At 32.3% G+C, this 23,159-nt stretch overlaps 1 protein-coding gene across 4 annotated transcripts; it reads left to right on the top strand.

Annotated features, from left to right (window-relative positions):
- The first annotated feature begins 3,642 nt into the window (after nucleotides 1–3,642).
- Nucleotides 3,643–21,243, top strand: LOC120348832 (pre-mRNA-splicing regulator female-lethal(2)D-like). Of its 4 annotated transcripts, none has more exons than XM_039424847.1 (7): nucleotides 3,643–3,831; nucleotides 5,838–6,090; nucleotides 10,464–11,563; nucleotides 13,139–13,263; nucleotides 15,846–16,024; nucleotides 18,012–18,166; nucleotides 18,686–21,243. In XM_039424847.1, exons 3-7 carry the CDS (start codon nucleotides 11,548–11,550, stop codon nucleotides 19,255–19,257), a joined length of 1,047 nt encoding a protein of 348 aa, XP_039280781.1. In that variant the 5' UTR covers nucleotides 3,643–3,831; nucleotides 5,838–6,090; nucleotides 10,464–11,547; the 3' UTR covers nucleotides 19,258–21,243. The 4 variants fall into 4 exon arrangements, with proteins under 4 accessions (XP_039280781.1, XP_039280775.1, XP_039280786.1 ...); XM_039424852.1 differs by having other exon boundaries at nucleotides 3,645–3,831; nucleotides 11,308–11,563; XM_039424841.1 differs by lacking the exon at nucleotides 10,464–11,563 and having other exon boundaries at nucleotides 3,644–3,831; nucleotides 5,835–6,090.
- The last annotated feature ends 1,916 nt before the right edge of the window (nucleotides 21,244–23,159 follow it).

Genomic DNA, 23,159 nt, shown 5'->3' with positions numbered 1-23,159 from the left:
TTCAAACCTTGAACTAGTATTCCAAAGGTAAATCTTGAATCTAATCTTTTGGAGAATCTTGTTTTGTCATGTGTATGAGCAGAGTTAGTTTAAAATGGGCAGCAATTCAGTATTTGATTCAATTTATAGCTAATTTCGTTAAAGAAGACTGTCAATTTTGTAGGACAGTGTTAAATGCTTTGATTAGGTTAACAAAACTTTTAGAATTATTGAAGAAATTTTCTTTTTTGAGATTCAGAATAGATATTGGAAACCAACAAATGAATCGCCTAATGCCAAGAATCTCAAAGTTAGGGCCAATCGTTCTTGTAAAGTTATTGCTTCCCTCATGATGGTATCATTTGTTTGGATAACTAGTTGAATTATATTCAGTATATTAAAAAATAATGTTTTGACATCCTAATAAAGTTTGAATTGACAATCTAGTCATGTAGCAATAATTTATTTCCTTACTTCAACCTACAATCGTTCAACCCACCAATATCGTTTGTTAAGTTTTATTTTCGATTTTATTATACAAGTCATTGAAATAAATGAAACAGCTGCATTTTGCAATAATTATCTTCAATGATGGAATGACGCCATTGTTGTCATGATGTGGAAAATACATCTACCATATTGTCTTCGTGTCGTCTGCAAATCAGATAGCTTTTTGAATGCCGAGGCATACGTGGAACGCGTCCACAAGGACATACAGTGAATGTACTTAATATCGGTGACGTGATCATGAAGTCATCACTGATTTTGAGGTGTGGTTTTTGCTCTGACTTGTTTGTTCTTCTCTAAAAATGATGGCTGGCTATGTGTTCTAATTTTGTGCTCTCTGAATATTTTTCTGTTTAATTGAAATTTTAATGTTTTAAATTGAGTTTTGAACAGTTGTATGGTGTTCTAAGTTTTGTGTATTTTGATTTGTGTGTCTACAAGCCTATAGCCATTGTTTTCAACTATATAAACTGGATAAGTATTTTAGCTTGTAATGAGCTAGGATGTTTAAGTGTGTAAGGTATTGTTTTGTGGATTTGTGTTGTATATTGCCAAAATTCTTCTGAAGATTATAAGTTGGTTTGCTCTGAAAACTGGATTTCTCATTCATAGGCGATAGATCCATTCATAGTTTATCAAGAATCTACCACTTTGGAGCCGATAACTTCCTGTAGGTTAATAGGTGTGAAATGCTATCCAACCTATTGAGGAGAAATTGGTAGCCGGGCACTGTATAGGTACATTGGTGTACAGATTGGAGATGTCAAATGAAGCCAATGTTGAATTATGTGGAATCTGGATTTTTTGAAGTTTGTTTGTTAGTTCTATGTTGTTTTTTACAGCAGTGTGTTCATGGAATGTTAGATGTTGTCTTATTGTTTTATCTAGATGTTTTGCTAGGTTGTGGGCCGGGGCTTGTGTGTGGTTAATTAGAGGTCGAATGGGTACATCAGGTTTGTGGATCTTGGGTAGGGCGTTCAATTTGGGGGCTGATGGGTTTATGTTTATGAGGTGTTTTTTGTTGGTATGTGGTATAATATGTTGGGTCTGGTTGATGGCATTCTTTATTTGAGCCTGGTATTTGAGAGTGGGGTCATGTTCTAGTTCAATAATGTTGTTGTTTGTGATGAATTGCTCTACTTTTGAGTTTAGATCATCTTGTTTTATTATCACAGTGATTTGTCCTTTGTCAGTGAAACACTACACACCCACCTCAACCGCATACACCCAAATTTGACGTTCACACTTGAATTAGAAACCAACAACAGCATAAATTTCCTGGATATCACCATCACAAAACAGAACCAATCATTCAAAACATTCAAAATATACAGAAAGCCCACAACAACCGACATCACAATCCATTGCACTTCAAATCACCCTATCCAACACAAACTTGCAGCCTACAACCACATGCTATACAGATTAATAAATATCCCAATGACAACCACAGATTACAACACTGAACTGCACACAATAAAATATATTGCACAACAAAATGGATACAAACCCTCAATGATTGACAAACTACTACAAAAAATCAAAAACAACAAGAACAATCCGCAAAACTCTGACAAATACAACACTGATAATCATACAGCATTCGTCACCCTCACATACCACAACAATAAAACTTACAAAATAGCAGCATCATTCAAGAAAATAAAATACAAGGTTGCATACAGAACAAAAAACTCACAAAAAAAAACTCTTGTCCCCACACAACATCTCTCAAAATCAATACAATAGACCAGGAATTTATAAGCTTAAATTGTAGAGATTGCAGCAAATTCTACATAGGTAAAACAGCTAGAAATTTCAATATAAGATTCAAAGAACACACAAGAGCCATTACCCATCCGTCCTCTCATTCCACCTTTGCAGAACACATTATCTCCACTGACCACACACACCCTGACATAGACAACAACCTCGAAATACTCCACTATTCCCACAAAAACAGAAAATTAAATGTACTAGAACAGTTCGAAATATACAAACACACCAAACAACAGCCAAACAATATTCTAAATGACCAAATCAACTTTTCCTCCCACACCCTGTTTGACAAACTCATTTTAATACTCCTCCATTAACCACCAAAACTCCCCTCCACCCCAACCAAATTTCACCCTCATAACCTTAAACACTTCAGTTCCTGTTTGGCTTGAAAATGTGCAATACCAGCACGAAACGGACGTCGCCACATCAAATAATGTGAGTGTTTTTTCACTTAAAAGTTTTATAAAATTTAATAGTGTTAATAATAGTGGAAACAAGATGGATAACCAACAACAAATAATATTATGTTTTCATGAATTTGATTCCCCGAATATGATGGAATTCCCCAATTTAAGAATATTACTAAAACTAGTAATAATTCCTATAATGAATAATAGGCCTATTTACTCATCTAAAGTTGCTACAAGCTGAGAGAAATACAGGTTCATTGCTGCCAAAAAATGATAGATGTAAAATGGAATAGACCCAGTTTGTCTTTCACTGTTCCACTTTGGTGCGTCCGTAAAAACTGATCATTTTTTTTGCGAGTGGCGGCTTCGGCGACCCACTCAGACTGGTCGACGATGGCATTTACGCACAAACGGCCTAGTTACTACAAACTAAGAGAAATACAGGTTCATTGCTGCCAAAAAATGATGGATGTAAAATAGGAATAGACCCAGTTTGTCTTTCACTGTTCCACTTCGGTTGCTTCCGTAAAAACTGACCAATTTTTTTGTGAGTGGCGGCTTTCAGTGCAGGCGGAACTCCGGCGACCCAATCAGACAATGGAGAGGACGGCATTTACGCACAAACGAAAACGCGGCTTAAGGTTACAGTATGTCAAGCTTTCAATTTGTCAAGTTGACAATAATTCGTACTTCACAAAGTAGAAGATTCTTCTACTCTGTACTCTTATTCTCTGTGCGTACGTCAAGTTTCAGTTCGCCAAGTCTCCAGTTAGTATTTTTTTATTTTTTGCTTCTCCTTTCACGCCTGAGAAATAATTAAAAAGAAACTTCCAGCAGAGATGAACAAAGTATATTTTTTGCTCCTCTATGCTTTTATATGTTATGCTCTCAAAATTTTAGCATTTTACTAATTGAAATCTAGCTGATCTGAGATCTTCCCCTTTGGGTTGGGATTGGCCGGATTGTAAAAACTAAAAATGGCGTCGCCGTAGTAGACGTACAGCTTGAACTGTGAAGATGTTGAGAACATTATTTAGATATAGTTTTTGAACTCTTAAAAGTGATTATTTAATTTTATTGTACTATTTGAAGTGTGTTAATAAGTTAGTAGAACAATTCGATAATCTGTCAATGAAACTTGTGTAACAAACAGGTACCTAAGAATTAAGAAAAGGCCAACGTTAGTAGCCTAAATTCAACGTCTATGTATAACTTAATTTCCTTTAGTTTAGCACTAAATTATTCTACTTTTAAAGTCATTCAATGACAATCTGTATTCTTCATTTACTCTTGTCTTCATTTGTGCACTTATATTTATCTTTTCAAACAAAAATATTTTAAATACGGCTAGGCTTTTATTTTAGGTCATGCTTTTTAAAACCACCAAGTTATTGTTTTTCAAAATCAACATGTTTTATATATTTGTTAATAGAATAACAATTGTTTAAAAATAAATGGCCAATAACTTTTAATTAAACTAACATTTATGTGTTTGTAGCATTGTAGGTCAGATTAGTACTAATGAGTTTGATAAGGTTAGCTGTCAGCTCTGAAGTAAAGTAACTTTACATTACTCTTAGAATATGTGATTTAATTTTTAAGTCCTATTCAATCTCATAGGATTTATAAGAATTTATTTCATTGGTCTAAATTCAAATTTGCTAGTTTTTGAACAGATAAGTACTGTAACTTTATCAGTAGTAGGCTACTGATAAGTAGAATGTAGGCTAACTTACATAAGCCTATTTCTGAATTAATGCCATTGTTTTTAAAATTTGGAGTGGAGTCAGTAGAGGAGTTTTCAAAACTAGGATGGAACGCTCTTTAGAGTTGAGCCTGCTGCTCTATCCCAGTCATTGCCAAAATTTGGAGGGCTATGTTTGATGAAAAAAAAATAGACCTAACCTAAAATTTGATGACAGGTATAATGGCACTGGACCTAGAGTTACGTTAATTTGTAATATTGCATTGATAAATAAGTAGGCTACGGCCAGAAGTTGTAGGCTAGACTCAGAAATTGACTTGTATATAACTGGCTTTATACAAGTGTAGAGTATTGTTTTTTTAAATACAAACTAATAACTTGAATTTGTTTTGGTATTGTCTTCTATATAATTTTTATTTTACTCGGCCCCACATTAAGATAATACCGCAGGCTATGTATTTGTATTTTGTAGATATTATACATGAAAATTTTGTAAATAAATCAATTAGGTTATCTCAATAGCCTACTATCCACTATGACTGCAAAAGTTCTTCTTCATGTTTGAGTTTATAAATTCTATGTAGTTTGCAAACAGAAATTTTTCAGATTTCAAATTAATCTTATTCTAATTTTTTCAAAGTTGTATTCAAATCGAACATTTCCTTCACATAATTTATAGAGTAATGTAGAAGAATTCTAGGTTAGTGTTATATTTGATTTTTTTCTACATTGTAGGCTACTCAACATTGCTTGTTTCTACAATCTAGACTACTCATCATTGCTAGTGACATTCAACAAATTCCTGTTGTTCTCTCATAAATTATTATTTTTATTCAAATAAAAAAATCAATAAAATGTATTTTTACATTTACAAGTTACCAAATTCAAGATTTATTCACATATTAGTTTTTTAGCTCATTTATGGCTAATTAGTTGAAATAGATCATATTTTTATAAGAAAACAATATTGGACTAATGAAAAGATTCCTAGTTGTTTGATGTCTGCTGTAGACCCATTCATAATTATTATAAATTTACGGCATTCTGGCTGGTTGTATCAATTTGTCAATAATACTGAAACATGCGTAATAGGCATTACAATCGGTCCAGCGATCAAGTTATATTAATAGCCGCTTCTGAAGCTTATCATCATAATTGTTGTTTGTGCAAATTCTATAATAAATTATTAATACATAATGAAAAGTTGGCTAATTTATTTTTCATGCTATTTATAATTTACACGAGATAATACGATTCAAGCTTCCTGGAGTTTATAATAGGTAATAATAATGAAGTGTCTCTGTTAATGGTGTGGTCATACTATTTAGGAATGTTCACAAGTAAATAATTTAAGAACAATAAAAACAAATATGTATATATATAAATGACCTTTCGGATGCTCATAATATGCATTTTTTAATGCAACTAAACGCATTGAAACTTTGTTTTTGCAGCCTGAAATGTCTGAAGACGTAAAAAGTAGTGTGGAATGCAGTAGCCCTGTGGCCGCGGCAGCAAGTAACCCGCAGCAGCATAATCCACCATCGCCGGCCATGCCCAGACCAGTCACTCCTCCCGAAAAGTTGACGCGCTCCAAGCTATCCGATGAACAGCTGGAATCGATAGCACTCGACGAGCTGGCGCGTCTGTGGAGGAGCCAAGACTTGTACATCGACTCCCTCGAAGCACAAAATTCCAGCAACGAAGGTACATTGCTCTATTCTTGAACTCGTACTATTATCATTACTATCCAGATAAGCTATTCTAGTAAAAAAAATGATCTCAGTGTCATTATATGAGTAGTGAGTTATGATCATAGGTCTAGTCATGATGTGATTAAATTATAGTCAATTCAAGTTAGATAGTTGTTCCATCTTATTCATATTAAAATAGGTCAGTTGAAAAGATACATGTTCTGTTGAAAGTATAACAATACTTAGTCAATGCTTATTCGAATATTGACCAATCATAGACATTGAATGACTTCTCTCCACATCACATAATTAGCTAGCTTTATAGTGAAAGTGTAAGAGAATCCAGGGTAAAACTCACTTCATACTTCGCGTAGGAAAATAACTTTTAGCCTACCCTGAATTCTCATTCACTAGTGGAATCCAAGTTTAGTGAGTTTTGTGTAAAAAAAAACTCCGGATCAGAAGACATGTGGTGCGGAGTAGCCTTTATTAAAATATATCGGTTTCACCAATTTCGATCAAGAAAGTCTATCATGGTCAAATTAGTCAAACTTCATTATTAGTGCAAATGAACATATTTTTCTATATATTCAATAATTCAGAATTATACAACTTCTAGATGAGTACCACAGGCTAAAGCCCAAAACGGTCCCAATTTTAATTTATACTACAATCCAAAGGTTATATGATTTTAATGGTGATGGTTTCTATCGATATTTCCAGTGCACACTTGTATATGGTAGCCTACCTACCTATTAGGCTTTACCATGTTTGAATATACATATTGACCGAGCTTGGTGAAACCGGGCATAACTATTCAAAAATGATCATAATGAGCTTTTTATTCGATTTGGATGGATGAATTTTGAATGCTTACTACCTCAATAATCATATCAGACGAGCTTGGTTGTTGATTAATATTGCAATCTATTCCATCAGACTGGTGTCATGAACAACTGAATAGGTTCAACCATGCATTGCAAAATAACATTCACGTTGAATATCTTCAATAATGTGTTACTCTGTTGTATTTCGTTTATAAAAAATATGTACTGTGCTTGTGTACCGTATTATCTTGCAATTTTAGTTTGTGCTAAGTGTCTTCAAAGATCCCAACTGAAAGACTCTTTGGATTACCGTCATTTGAAAATTAGTGATGACAAAGTGTATTTTACTTGGAACTTCAGCGTCGTTTTTTGGAACAACTGACATTATTGTCGACTTACTTATATGAATCTTCAAGTGATGGTTGTTTGTGGAAATGGTTTCTTCATCAAGAGTTTGAAGTGTTTGTGTGCTTTTAAAGTGTTGTGAAGTGTTCAATAGTGGCTATTCCAGTTCGGTTTATTGACTGTTTCTCTGTTTTCTGAGATCAGCTGCATTGTTACATTAATATGGGATAATATTGTGTAAGATCATGGCCTCCATAGTATGGTAGGCTTGGATATATTATAATCAGTTATCAAATGCTGCAATCAAATCTGCAGTACATTAAAAAACAATCCGCACTCATTTTTCTGTAGATCGGTATTGTTGATATTGGTATATTTACAAGTCTATACATTTATATTTTATGTTTTAGTTTAGGTTTAGTAACATAATTGACAAACGTCTGAGAATTCTACTAGAATCACAGTAAATTGAGTCGGCTATTATTCTTGTCTTCAATTTGCTCTTATACGGACATATCAGTGATAACAGACAATTCTTGCTATTTTAAACCAATATACACCAAAATTAAATAGGCCTAACACAAATCTAATGATGAACATCAATAGATTTTTACAACTTTCTTATTTGATCAAACCAAAATTTATATTTATTTTTAAATGCACAATTTAGAAACATGAAGTTCATGCGATAGCGTGAGATTGTTGAAATTGAATAAGTTGAGTCAATGTACTATTCGTAAATTAGGCCACTTGATCGTTATTTGTTTGTCATTGATATTTTAATTTGAAAATGAAATGTGTGGAGGCAACATAATACATGTTGGTTAATTCGGCTATTTCTTAGCGCTTATAAAAAATAAATTGTCTGTTAGAAATAGTAATTCTTACAATTTAATATAGTGACTAAATTATATTGGAAATTATACTTTGGTTTATCTCAAGTTATTATATTGGGAATCTATATTGTTAATGTATAAAAAGTTTTCTTTGAAGCATGGCAGTGATTTGAACTCAGTATTTCATACTGCTCTCGTCGTTTTAAAACTAATCAACATCGAGTAACATTTCGGTTTTTATACACCTCTGAAGTTTCATAAACATTTCCATTCAAACAAGTGTGATTATTTGATAATCATCCAACTCTTGTTATTCAACGCGAAGGACAATTTTAAGAGTATGAAAAGACTGAAATTTGATACAAGTCACATTTGATCCAAGGAGTTCGACTGTCTCGTCGAAAATCTCTGATAACGTCGCTTTCAAAATTGTGTTTATTTCTTTCAGAACTAAATATTTTAATTTATATTGATAATTTTGATTAATATTTGTAATATTTTATTCTAATTTTCTATTTTCATTGATCATAATATGAATTAGGCTTCCATTAGATCAGCGAAATATAAAGCTTCTCCGAAAATACATTTCTCAGTTTGTCAATAATACTGTAACATTCGTAATAGCCATCAACTATAAAAATAACGCAGCTTCAATACAAATGTTCCTTTTATTCCGTCAGTTCTTAGGTACTATTTGATAGCTATGATATGATAAATATGGCTGTTGCATATTTCAAGTTATTATTGAAAGTATGTTCCTATTTGTATCGTAAATAAATGAATAATAAATTTCATCATTTAGTGAATCTAATAGTGACTGTTAGTATCACTTCATTGAAGCTTGATATTCATAATTTATATCAAAATTGATTAACATTTCATAAGTTGCGTATTTGCAATCATGTGCAAACCAGGTTCAATATTGATGAATTGACATTCAGACTAGTGATACGGTATCTCACTTACCATCTCTGAAGTAGTTCCAAAACACTTTCCTGTTACACGTGGTTTCATAAAAATCTATTCTTAAGATATTACTGTTCAGTTTGTGATTGCAGATTTTTATAGATTACGAGAAGCGTTTTATTTGTTGAAAATAGCCGTTTCATTGGAAATTAGTATCAATGACGTATTTAAAAAATCCTTCAGTTGTTGAAATCTGTTTGAAAAATTCGCATTGATTGTGATTCTTGAAACATTAGATCGTTGTACTATTTAGTTTTGGTAATATTTCTATAAAAGAGTGATATGCTATCATCAATCTTAGATATTGAATTAAGTTGAAAAGCATCCCTTCCATTACTATTTCAATTTTTTAAATAATTTTGCTCTAAAGAATACCACAATAAAATGAAAGAAGCTAATGTAGAACTGAATGTTATTCCAAAGTATACTTTACTTGACAAGTTTTGAAATCTGAAAATGTTGTACTCAATATAAAAAGTATATAAATTAGAGCGTTGATAGTCTATTATATGATTGTGAGGTGTATAATAGAAACTTCAAAAATCCCATTTCAACAAGTTATTATATTTTCGGCACATTGCATATTGATTTATTTTTTCATTTATTTATTTGAGATACATATGAGAGCACAAGGATGATATCCCATAATTGCTCTCTTAACACATAATACAAGTAAAACAATTGAAAATGCAATACTTTATACAAATATTATTGAAAGAAATATTTACGAAAAATCTTTCTGAAAAATATACATTACAGAAAATTTAAACAAAATTTTATATAGCAGAAAAAATAAACACAGCAAATAATAAAATGAAAATATGAAAAAGGACAAAATATAAAGTTTCTACGATTATACAGAAGTCATTCTGAGAAGGAAAAAAAATAGTAACGAGAGGAAAATAATTAAACACACAATTCATGTACTCAACGTTTAATGTGTTAAAGTAGTCTGTTAAGGTAGTCTAGAGTAGTCCGATAAGGATCGTCCACCAAGAAACTCTTTCCTTGTCGATTGAAAATTAATTCCAAGTTTTCATGCATTATGTAAGATGTTCAGCGTCCTTTACATATTGATATTACCGCGATATTTGTGTGATAGCATTATATATTAAGAGTTAGTATACTATTAGGAGGCTATGCTTTGTTCCAATTATTTATTAAGAGTTTTATATTAGAGTTTGAGCCTTGTTAGATAATTTTTGCAGCGAAAAGTTTCATTTCTGTTCCTCTTCATCGCGCAGGTTACAATTTATGTTTTGTACAATGTATTCGCCTACTTATCTGTGTGATTTGAATTCACTTCTATTATTAGATAGTCCCTTCAAACGTATTTGTATGAATGTCAATTCCAATACTATTTGTTGAAAAAATGAATAATCTGTCTTTATTGTTTTCAATATCAATGGAAGAGCGCATTTGGGGCGAAAGGCAATGGAATATCGATGGCGATCATGGATGATGATGATGATGATGATAGCACAGTCGGGATGAGACTTGCTGACGTCACTACTTCATTTTCAGCTAGCTCTCTGCAGATGCACAGCTATGCTCCTAAGCGCAACTGCCAACTTCCTTCTCATCGTGTGTTTTCAGTGATATTAGTGCTTTGTGATGTTTTTCTGCTCCTCTCCTTGTGATTTACTAGTTCAGTGCTCACATCACTCTAATATTTTTATTTCTAAGCTAGTGTCAAGGAAAGTTTAATCCCATATGCACATCTCTTTGCATTGCATTGCATTCCAGCTTTACACTCGAAGCTTGGTGATAGCTTGCAAATTGAGACTTTCAATTTATTTCTATCTTTCAACAGATTTATATACTCTCCTCTCAATCATCTTCACTCTATGGAGTATTATTGACATAGTTGTATTTTTGTCTCATTGCTCTCACCGACTGCAGCAGAGATGTTCACATGGGATTTACATTTAGAATAGTAGATGAGCACGTGCGATTGAATGGTTGATATTCATTCCACAAAGATTTACGAAAACATGTTTTGAAAAAGGTCCCTTGTGATCATAATATTATATCCAGCAGTTTTGTCTTTATCATTTCGCTCAATCGTGCGTGCAAATTTAAAATTGTGTATGAAAAGGTAAACAATGTTGGAAATCTGATTCGCTTTTAAAGCAGATAAACATTTCCGATTTAGCTTTTCATACACCATTAAACTTAATTGAAATGCTCAACTATCTTTATTATTATAAATTTTATCATGAGAAAATTGTGAATTATAAATGTGCGTGCACAAAGTTGTACAGTGCTGTGTTGTGGAGTCTTGAAGATTAAAGAATATCGCGTTGGTCTGAAAATATTATGGTGGATGAATCAGTGCAGCAAGTGTGTGTAGTTAATTAGTGGTAAAGAAGGAAGATGATATGGAGCTCTGGAGCGAGCGCCATTCTTCTCTTAGAATAAAGCTCTCTGTCCTCGTCTCGTCTTGCCCTCCCCTCGCCAGCAGCCGGCAGGCGGTAACGCTCGCTATAAGCGACCATGCCTCGAGACGAAAGTAAGTTAATAGATGTGATCACTATGAATACATGTAACATACTGCTTTATTATTATCATGTGTATTAATGGTGTAATGAATGTTCACTACTTTTTTCAGTGCGCCATTTCTGTATCAATCTCAATAACCTTTTTTATTCTAGGTTACTACTCTACTTATTCTTTGTGTTTAGGTTAATACTATTTCAACTCAACTAGATGTTTGCAGTTTGGCTAGACTTCAATCAAATTAATTTGGTTCAATTATCAACTATTATCATGTGTACAAACTCAATTAAAAATACTACTTCATAGGAAACATTTTGTGTAGGCTATGGGAAATCTCTAAAAATTCACATTATATGTGTTAATCGCTTCTAATTCAAATGATTGTTGGGAACTTGGAGTGTTAATTGTTTTGTAATAAACAAGTCATGGATCGAACTGGAATAGTAACTGTGTCTATTGAAAGGATGAACAACTCCGAGAAAGTTGTTGAAGAAAAGAACAACTCTTATTTATTTTTTTCAAATAAATACCAAATTTTTCATAATATTCAAAACAGGCAGTTAGCCGCCTGTCAGCCTTTTTATATTGATAGTTAAGTAGTAGACTTCACTTTAGGAAGCTAGTAAAGTATCCCTTACTCCTGGTAAAGTATGTACTTGACTCTAAGTAGGTTCTTTACTCCTAGTAAAGTATGACCTTACTCCTGGATCTTGTAAAGGACACAGGTATTGGCTTGCCCAACTAACGTACTTGGGACACACATTAAGCTTCGGTTGATGTGTGAGGTTCTTTGAACCTCTGTTTCCTCGAATCTGTCCCTTCAAACATAACATAAAGTATCTATGAGCTCTGCTCAATTATTCATTTATTTGTAGATACAATCACAAATCATTTAAATATGATTAAGAAGACGATTGGTCCAAAACTATTCCATTATTCTTGAATAGTGCCCATCTTTTCAATCTTCATCCCAAGCGTCATTGAAATTAATCACTTCAATTTTTGTATGAGAATGAGTAATAATTAGTAAATGACCTATTATAAAATTGATAGAAAAAGGTAAAGCAGTTGCCCAACAGTTTTTATTCAGAGTTTAATTTCCTCAATTGATGTTTCTTTGAAGTCCCACTATTATATTGTTGGTGCTAGTTAATGTTTCAATGTGATTGCATGCTGGTGAATCGATGTCTCGTAACAAACCTTAGTAAAGCAGAAAAATATAATCAATCACATAATATTCCATTTAGGTAAAGCATATTTAATATTTATTGTGTCCGTGACAACAGGTTGTAATTTTCAACTAGCATTATTCCGGTTATAACCAATGCTATTTGGAGTTCAATGAAAAATTGATTGGATTTTATATTTTGTAAGTTTAGAATTATGCTTGTCGGTATTGAGCAAGCACATAAAAAATCATTATTTCAACTCATGGCAAATATATTTCAACTTTGAAATATCACTTATTCACAGATTTGTTTTCCTGAATCTAAAAGTATTGATTAATTTCGTAAAGATTGTTGATTTGGGTGGCAATCCGCTCCTTTATTGAATTGAAATAATATGTTTTTCTTTGTTTCGGGTGTAGCTGAGATAAGTGCTCTAAGGGAAACCGAAGAGAAATTGAAACAACAGCATACAGATTTGATCATTAGAGAGAAAGTGCTTGTGAGGCGACTGGCTGCCAAAGAACAAGAAATACAGGAATACGCTGTGAGTACAATCTATTATAGTATATCATAATTTCACTACCTATGACATAAAAGACAAGGCATTAAAATAATAGTCGGCGTGGATGTTTACAATTGCTATAGTGTAGTTCAGGTTGCCAATCTAAATGTTAGTCGCTTCAACTTTTTTTTGTATTGTTGTGAAGGTGATGTAGATATCTACGTTGAATGAAAACGAATTAATATTGTCAAACCCACTAATTTGTTTAAACAATTTGATATAATGGTTTCGGTTGATACACTATTATCAATCTCAAGTAAACTGAAAGCTTGAAGATTAGGAGCTGGGGTGTAGCCCTACGATCGGCCATTAGCCTTTTAGCGATCAATGACAGTTGAGCTCTGTCTTTGGTCGATAATAGGCACGCCCAAGTATTCCACTCATTCACATTAGAATCGTTTAAGCACAACAAATGAAGAGAAACTAAGCAACTACGAAAACCCAATTGATAATAAGTAAGCTAAGAATGGAAGAATATACAAAATTTAAAACCAGTAACTTGAAGACGAAAATACAAAAACTGCAAGAAAAAACAAAATAACAAGAAGATGGTAACCGAAAAACTTCTCTAATATAAGACTAAAATATTTTATACGTTTTTAGTATTCTTTTAAGATCCATTTCTTCTGAAATCCTCAAACTGTCTGCCTTTGCTATTGACATACAAAAGTTAACATTTTTTCAGCCTTTAACTTATGATTATTTGTTATTGAATACTCGGCGATATTTGACTCTCCTTTAAGATTCATACAATCTTTATTCACTCGTTTCAATTGTATGATACAAGATACTAGTTTCTCGAATTGGTTCAATAAATTAGTGGTTTTGAAAATATTTAAGCAATGTTCATTGATTCACAATTCCATGTAGCAATTGCTTTTTATGAAAATGAGATAATATTATAATTTTGCCAGTACATTTTTTACATTGACTGTCATTAGGTTTACAAAAGTAATAGGCCTTCATAAAACTAATGATAATAATATCAATACTTGAAAAAACCAAAATAAATTCAGAAAATTCTTGCAGAGGAATGAAAAACAGATGAAAATGAACAAAGAAGGAGAAAATTGAATAACCATAAAATTACATTATTATAATGTTTTTGATATAAGGATTTTGGAGCTAGACATTTAAAAAAATGGGTATTTTTCTACTTATAAGCGCCTCCCCATTAGGGAATCCAAAAATTAAGTGGATCTAACGGGTGATTTTGATAGAACATAACCCTTGTATAATAGATATGATCAAAAATATTGATCAGTTAGGAAGGCCTCGTAAATTATTACAATGGAAAATTTGTATTTTGGCTATATGACATGGTTTTCTTTTCCCGCTAGTACTTCCTCTCCTCCCCATACTAAATTTCAAAAAAATCTGAGGAATCTTGTTCAGAATTGATTGTACTTTTACATGATATGTGATTTTTCATCATTACTCTATAATGCTCCAAGTTGTGTAAGTTTGTAAAGAGTGAAAGTAGTGGGCGTTTTCATAATTTTCAAAAAACCTTGAAAAATACCCCTTTTTAACATTTGTAGCTCCATAACCAGAAATCGTAGAATCCTGTGTGACCACTCAATTTATTGGAAATTTAATTGTCTATAATTTTGTAGAGAATGCTTTATTCCGAAAAATCCGAGGTTTTCGAAATGAAATGGAAAAGTTGAAAAAACCCTAAAATTTTGGGGTTTTAGGGGCTTTTAAGGGTGAAGCCGTCCTCTGGCGTGTCAGCAAATTTCAGATTCGAATTCAGCGCCCCAAAATACATGACGTAGAATCGACGAGAAAAATTCTTTAGGCGCTGTTTCCTGAAATATGACTATTTGACTAGACTAAGTTAAAACTTTATTTAAATACTTATTAAAAAATAAAAGCAAATTTCCTAAATTAAATAAACATTTCTACAACTTCAGACCAAATATAATAGAAAAATTCCAAATTTATCCTACAAAGTTAACTTTCATTAGAAGACCATTGATTTACACAAGCAGCAAATTAATAAATGCAATACCTTTTGATTTAAATGATAAAATATCAAAGAAGAGCATAACAGAGTGGATTAAAGGTGAATATTTCTTCACTTTGAACCTAGCACTGTGATTTGTTTTTTTCTGTTTCAGTTTTCAGTTTGGTATTTCTCTGAATTCTGACCTTTTATAAATTATCAATATAGGTGTGAATTATTCTACTTTGGACCACATTATTGAAGTATATTGATTTAAAGTATATTTTGTGTCTCTACTTTTGTTTAAAGCTTTTCGTTTCAATCTCTAGCTATTTTAAGGATTTCTTTTAAGCAACTCTCACCAGCGGGCAAAGATTTTTCTTTTTGCTGGTGATGCCTAGAAATTTTATAATTGGGTTTTCCTGCTCTCATGTATATGCATGTATGTGTAATATTGTATTATGAACAATTTATTTTCATTTTTTCTCGTGTATGTATGTGTATGAGTAAATTATTTTTTTCTTTTTGGCAATAAATTAATTTGAATTTTTGAAGTTGTTTAAATAACATAGGTGAATCTGTGCTTCTGGTGTAACTGAATGAATTGCTTGTACAGGGTCAGCTGTCTGAGCTGAAGGCGGCGCAGTCGCCGTCTGCGGCGGCTCTGAGGCAGGCGCTGCTCGACCCGGCTGTCAACCTGCTGCTGCAGCGGCTGCGTCACGAGCTCACCACCACGCGCACCCGTCTCGACGAGACGCACAACGAGCTCAGCGCGTGGAAGTTCACGCCCGACAGGTAGGCCTACACGCCACACTTGCAACATTTTAATGATGAGTAATTTTGTACAAATGGATAAACAAATTACACTATACTATTTAGAAGGAGAATTCTGTCCTCTGGGAGGATCTGTTTATGTTATTGAGAAACCACGGAATAATAATTTATAAGATGGGATGTTGAATAAAAAAATGAATGAAGGGGAAAGGAAAACACCTATAGAATCACTTATTTATTTTGTGTCGAAATTAGAACAGTAACCTTGACTCAACTACGTAACCATGTCGTGAAAAACGCAACGTCCTTCAAGACCTCGTGATTTGTTATATAAAAACTAATTGTCAATACAGTGTTATATTTGGATAACTTGGACTATTTTAAATTTTAAGACAATCTTTCAAAATATAAAATAAAACTGGCCGTAACTTTTTTCGAAATTCACATGCAAACAGACAAATGTAATTCTAACATGGTTCTCATTAGTAATTTCAATTGTTTCTTAATTTAAGGATGAGTTACTTGCTCTCCTTATTAAAGTTGTTGATATATAGATAGATAATTCCCTTTAATTTCCACACTTGAAAATATTACAAGTGTTGTGGGAGAATTTGACGCATTCCACTTGAGGCTGTGCAAAGGCTAAAAATAAACTTTCTACTGGTGATATTTTTCAAAGTTTTTCAATTCGTATATCATCAAGCTATCAAAATGAATAAGTTTTCTCAGAAAAACATTTTTTCCCGATCATTACTTTTTGAGTTATGAGCGCCCGAAGTTTAAATTTTTGGGACGAACATTTCAAATTCGGTAAGAGATAAATCCATGAGATCTAGAGGCTAAATTCTTCATGATATTGTTGATGTAGTAAAATAAAAATTTTCTGAGAATATAGATTTCTGAAAAAATTATTCAATTTACCAAAAGTGGTATTTTTATTATTAATTTATAAAAATGTTATTTTTTGGTCATTTTTGGTAAATTGAATAACTTTCTCAAAAATTTATATTTTCAGAAAATTTTTATTTTACTACATCAACAATATCATGAAGAATTTAGCCTCCAGATCTCATGGATTTATCTCTTACCGAATTTGAAATGTTCTGTCCCAAACATTTAAACTTCGGGCGCTCATAACTCAAAAAGTAATGATCGGAAAAAATGTTTTCCTGAGAAAACTTTTTCATTTTGATAGCTTGATGCTATACGAATCGAAAAACTTTGAAAAATATCACCAGTAGAAAGTTTATTTTTAGCCTTTGCACAGCTTAACCCACGATTCCAAGTTGATTTGAGATGTTGGTAATGTACTAAATTTATTGGATGTCATTCACCAGCTAGAAGCTGGACCGACCCAGTCTTGTTTAGTAGTTTCATTCTCTGTTTGGCCCCAACTTCACGGGCGTATGACGTGCTGAATTTATTTCGCGCTCGTCTTCTGAATGCATGGTCTCTTATGGGGAGCGTCTATTTCGATCGTAGAGTTTTTCCCATAAGAGACAATGCATCCGTCTGAAAATATTCAGCGCTTATGAGACGCTCTTATAGTAGTGTCATAGTAGATGCCGTAGGCTATATTCGCTGGGCATCAATAGCAATAATGATTTAATGAAATAGATTGTTATTATTTGAGGTAGGCTATGTTTCTGTTGTTGAGAAACCAGAGTTTTTTAATTTGGCTTGAAACCAAGTAATTGTCACATTATAATTGAAATAATTCAATTGATAGTATTCTTATACATATTCTTCATAAATAACAGAATCAAGGTTCGTTACTTAGCATGAAAAAGCTGTTGTATCTGTTTTGCTCTGAAGTAGGTAGTGTAGTGGTAGTACGGTACTTTTGTACCATATTATTGACCATTGCGTAACGACAATGAAATAATACTTTCAAATTGTATCAAGAAAAAACACCATATAAAATAATACTAACATGAATACATAAACTTACTAGATACTTAAAACTTGCGATGACTCAAAAAACATTGTTGTATTTTGAATTTGTCAGTAATACTGGAAAAAGGCTGATGGCCAAGTGCAGACTGCTCTACCAGGAGAATGAGGAGCTTGGCAGGATGATCTCCAGTGGACGGTTAGCCAAACTCGAAGGTGACCTTGCGCTGCAGAAGAGCTTCAGCGAGGAAGTTAAAAAATCACAATCAGGTAAGAAGCGAATTATTTCGCAACCCAAATTTACCTGATAAAATCCGATTTACAAAATATTTTGTGGTTCATAATGAAGCTATTGAATGTTTTGAAGGGACAGGCAATGCATCAGCTTGCTTCTAGGTAAAACATTCATTATTAAACAATAATTGCAGAAGTAAAATAAAACACTGTACCCAATGAAATTTTTAAATAAAAGTAAATTATAATTTTTCCCTTCAACTTTGCTCACTTCTTCACTTATATTTATTTATATTCGCCCCCATCTTCTCACATATTTCTTTTGAAACTATCAAATCAATTATTACTTGACCTCTTGATTGTTATATTCTGCTCAAATTTTCTTGTGTCTTGGAAGAGTTTAATAAATTCTGTTGTAATTTTGTGTTTTAGAAGAGTTTTATATGTTCCAAAATTAAAATTATTGTAGACCTATGAAACGGTTTTGAGATAACAAATAAAGTAATGATAATTTCGAGAATACAAAAATAATTGAAGCTAATTTTTCATTTGCAGAAATGGACGAATTCTTACAAGACCTTGACGAAGACGTGGAGGGTATGCAGAGCACAATCTACTACTTGCAGCAAGAGCTGAGGAAAGCAAAGGACGCTGTTGTCAATTTGGAGCAGGAAAACTCTGCGCTAAGGACAAGAAATAGTGTCGATAGCAGTGAGAAAGGTGCTCGGTCGGAGGAACAGTGCAACAACAATGAGTCGTTGTGTCGTGTCAAATGCGAAGTGGAGGAAGGCAGGACCAACGGCGTAGCAGAGCCAGCTCACAACTCACCACCTAATATTCACAGCAACAACGATAATCAGGACACTGACGGCGATAACGATAATCAGGACACTGACGGTGATAACGATAATGAATCGCACGACAATACAGGTAACTGTCGAACTGAAGGCAACGGCTTTGCCCAACAGTTGAATAGCAATGTTATTGTTAATTCTAGAAAACGGACTAGCAGTGAGGATAGTGATGATGTTCCTCTTAGTAAGAAAATTAAAACAGAACCGCTGGTGCATTACGACGATGATGACGTTGTGAATGGTGACGGATCTGAATCTGAGAACAATACTTGACTTCCTTAGACAACTTTCACATCATGAACTTTTGAATTGAATGTGATCTTACGTCCAACTTATGTTTTAATGTAGATAAGCTCTGTCTATTTAGTGATGTTTTATCCCTTTGATATTAATTTGATATATATTATGTTTAATCGCTTCAGTTATAAAATTGAATAGATACTAGGCCTCTTGAGAGGCCAGAACCTCTAACTTTTAGAAATGAATCATTCAAACATTTTCTGTTACAATTTTTCAACCATTACAAAAAAATTATTAAGTGGAACTCGAGAAGCAAGAATTCTCGTATTTGCCTCCAGTTTTTAAGGGGTCACTGAATGTATGCTTCTTCTTCGCTGAAGTGATGAAAGTACATCGAAGTAGATATGTTTTATTCAGATAACTTATATTAGTGGTTTATTTTCAGTTTTATGCTGAAACGTTCCATGACTTTCCTTTGATTCAGGAATTAAAAACCAAGAATTTCTATGTACGCTGTTAGACTAGTCAATCTAATAAATTTTTTGTTGTCATCTGGAATGAAATAATTTTGCTTTTCTTGATGCAACATCTTCAATGGACTTGAAAATTTGGCTTGGTTGTCATTCAACTGATATCTGTTTCTTTGTTTTAATTTGATTTAATCAATTCCTACTCAATTATTGGTTTAAGTGTTGCCCTTCTTCTCTTTGTTTCTTATCATAGATTATAGTGTACATCGAAAGGAATTACTTTTAACAAATTGATTAATTTTGTAGATTTTCTGTTTCTAATTACTCTAAAACTTATTATTTCATAACATCAATGTTGAAACGTTTCAATTTTTACCCAATGTCAGTTTTATAATAATTAAGTTCAATTTCCAAGTTGTAGGATAAATTGTGATGGAATAAAGCATTGTTTTGCAAAACATGACATTCTAATAACGCTATTGTAAAAACGATAATATACTCTTTATATTAGTCCTTGAAAACAAGAATACATTAGTGAAATTGAGGTATTTATAGGTAATGATTACCTATTATTCAGCAAAAAAAATAATAAGTTCTGTAACTTTGAGTGCTGGAAATTCTATTTATTTTTTAATACTATTATTTTTCAAACTGAAAGTAATTAAACTGATAAAAATCTACAAATACAATCTATTTGTATTGACTTCATTTATACTATGCACTACGTGACTTGTGATTTAGTAATTTCACTCTTCTATAATTACGTTCTTATCAATATTCTACTTGAAATTTTGAAAAAACATACTTTCTCCAGCAACTTCACAAATCATATAAATTAAAAGTAGTCTACGAGTATAACGCCAGTGATTCGTCATACCTGAATACTCACGCTGAAATATTAAGCTTTTTGGAGAGTACATCTTTCGGTAAAATAATACAGTGTTGTATTGAAAATCCAAGAATCAGTTGATATATTGCATAATCACTGTTTTTAGAATATGTATATGTATTGATAATTTAATTATCAAGTGACGCTACCAGTCGTTTAAATAACTCGTAACAATAAATAATCGTAATATCTCTCGTTTTGATAAAACTAAGTAGGAAAAATGAGAAATACAAATAATGAATTGATTCAACTAGTGACTATTGACTCATTTGTTAACAACTTAGAAACAAATGAATGTCGAGAGAAAAGTTCTTATTTTGTAGAAAAGCAACCAAAGTATTTAACTATAAATATTTAAATTTTGGCTCTTCTTTAGTTGAAGCCGGGTAGTATTTCCATGTGATAACACTCGAGATTTATTTTCTTGTGTGCAAGCCATTTTTTTATGACTTTCATGACTTATTAGTTTATTACCCCTAGAAGGATTAGATTCTATTATTCACTTATTGCCACCGCAGTGACTATTTCTTCGATTAGATAATAATTTCTTCATGTATTGTAATGCATTTCTTATCTTCAAGAGATGCAGTTGACATTAACTTTCATTGAAAAATCACTCAATTGATTCTGCGGTTTCACCTTGAACTTTATTCTTGTCTACAATAAAATCATTATTCATTTCCCTCCAGTGTCTTAATTAATGAATATATTTATTTTAATCTATTATACACTTTCTAATAATCTCGCATGTGTTATTCACTCTCAAGACTATATAAATGTAGGCTATCGTATTTCAATTATTTGTTCGTCTTCAGAATTGAGTAAATCACTAAATTTTTCTTGCTCACTCAGGTATGAAATATTCATATTCTTTGGTTACATAGGCCAAATAATTTATTGACTTTTCGATTTTTTGTTGGCCTATGAGTGCACATGCATTTGAATATATTGAGTGATGAAATGTGATAATATATACTCATAGATGTCATCTTGCTATTGTTACAATTTCACTGTGTCGAATATAAAATTTATATTTTTACTTGACTAAGAAAAGAAGCAGTAATTGAGATTCTAATTTAATTTATCTAGGTGGCAATTTCAATTTCATTTATCTGTTAACAATATCAGAAGCAGACTCTGAATTTAATTGTGATTATCAATCAAACTGTAAAACATCACTGAATTGAAGAAGAACTAATTGTATATTTGAATGATTAATAAACTTGTAATTTATGAAAAATATTAGAATACGTTTTATGAATTGCCTTTGCCCTTTATCCACTTAATGTATTTAAGGACTACTTTTAAGTCTAGAGACAATATTCTAGGAAACATTCAATTTGAGAGAGTGCTTTATTTGAAGTTGAGATGCCGGGTTGTAAATTTACATTTTTATTTCTTGTTCAACTACATATTATATACGTTTGGGAGTCCCAAGATCTTTCAATGGCTATTCAATTGTTTGGATAATTATTCCGACGTATTTAATTTATTTGTGTTGCTGAAATTAGTTCTGAATAATAATTATTATTGCTGAATAATAATGTACGAGTACAACTTATCGCTGGTTTAAGTTTGCTTTGAAGTGGAAGGTATGATAATCTTGACGTATCTATTTCATTATATAGTTGTCGAGTTATTATTGTCTATGGAACTAGGGGACGTCTTAAATACAGTATCTTTGCCTCAAATAATTTTTCATTTTCATTCTTGATTGTACAAGAAGACTTACCTCTAATAGGGCTTCTGTCCTTTGTCATGTTAAGGGCTCAGAAGCTTTTTGCTTCAGTCAAGTAAAACGCAGTGAATGATCAAGATAAACCAGTCAGTCAATTAAGGTGCAAAAAAGTAATTTTCTGTCATAAAATTGGAAAAACTTAATTTCTGACTATCCATAGTAGGCCTACTAAGAATTCTTGTGACAATTCATCGGAAGACATTCATTCATATGCCATTTGATGTTATGTTGGACAAAAATATCAGTTCTATTGCATGCGCTGAATATAGATTTTCAAGTCTCAATCTTGAAATTGAATCTAGGCTACTTGGCGAGGATTGTAGTGGGGCTTGGATGTTTCCATCTACTGATGGTGTCTTTTCTAGGATCAATTGAGCGAATGATGGAAGGAAGTAGTTTGTAGGAACTGTGGGTCAATGTTTATGGGCAATCTACAATTGATCACAAGTTGAATTGACATGCTTATAAAAGTTGTGCGAGAATTTATCATTTGACCGCCACTGCTGTAATGAAGGACAAGCTCTCCAGGTGTAAAATAATTGTTCGACTTTTTAGAAAAAATATTCTATTTTATACTTATTTGAAGTGAAAGAGAAAAATAAAATATTCTTGAAGAATAATTATTTTTGTGGACAAGCTGTGAGGAAATCTCATAGTCTTGATTTTCTGATAATAAGCATAAACAAATTCAAGTTTTCTGAGCGTACATGAAATCGAGACTTGCATATAAGCACTACTGGCGAGATGGCTGTCATATTTTCATGCTGCAGGACACTTATCTTATGCTAAGTCAGCTCAATTATACGTCAAAATGTGATAACAATAGAATTATTAAAAC

This window comes from Nilaparvata lugens, chromosome 1, assembly GCF_014356525.2.
Source record: "Nilaparvata lugens isolate BPH chromosome 1, ASM1435652v1, whole genome shotgun sequence".
Classification (NCBI taxonomy): Eukaryota; Metazoa; Arthropoda; class Insecta; order Hemiptera; family Delphacidae; genus Nilaparvata; species Nilaparvata lugens.
This window is presented reverse-complemented; position numbering and strand designations above follow the sequence as displayed.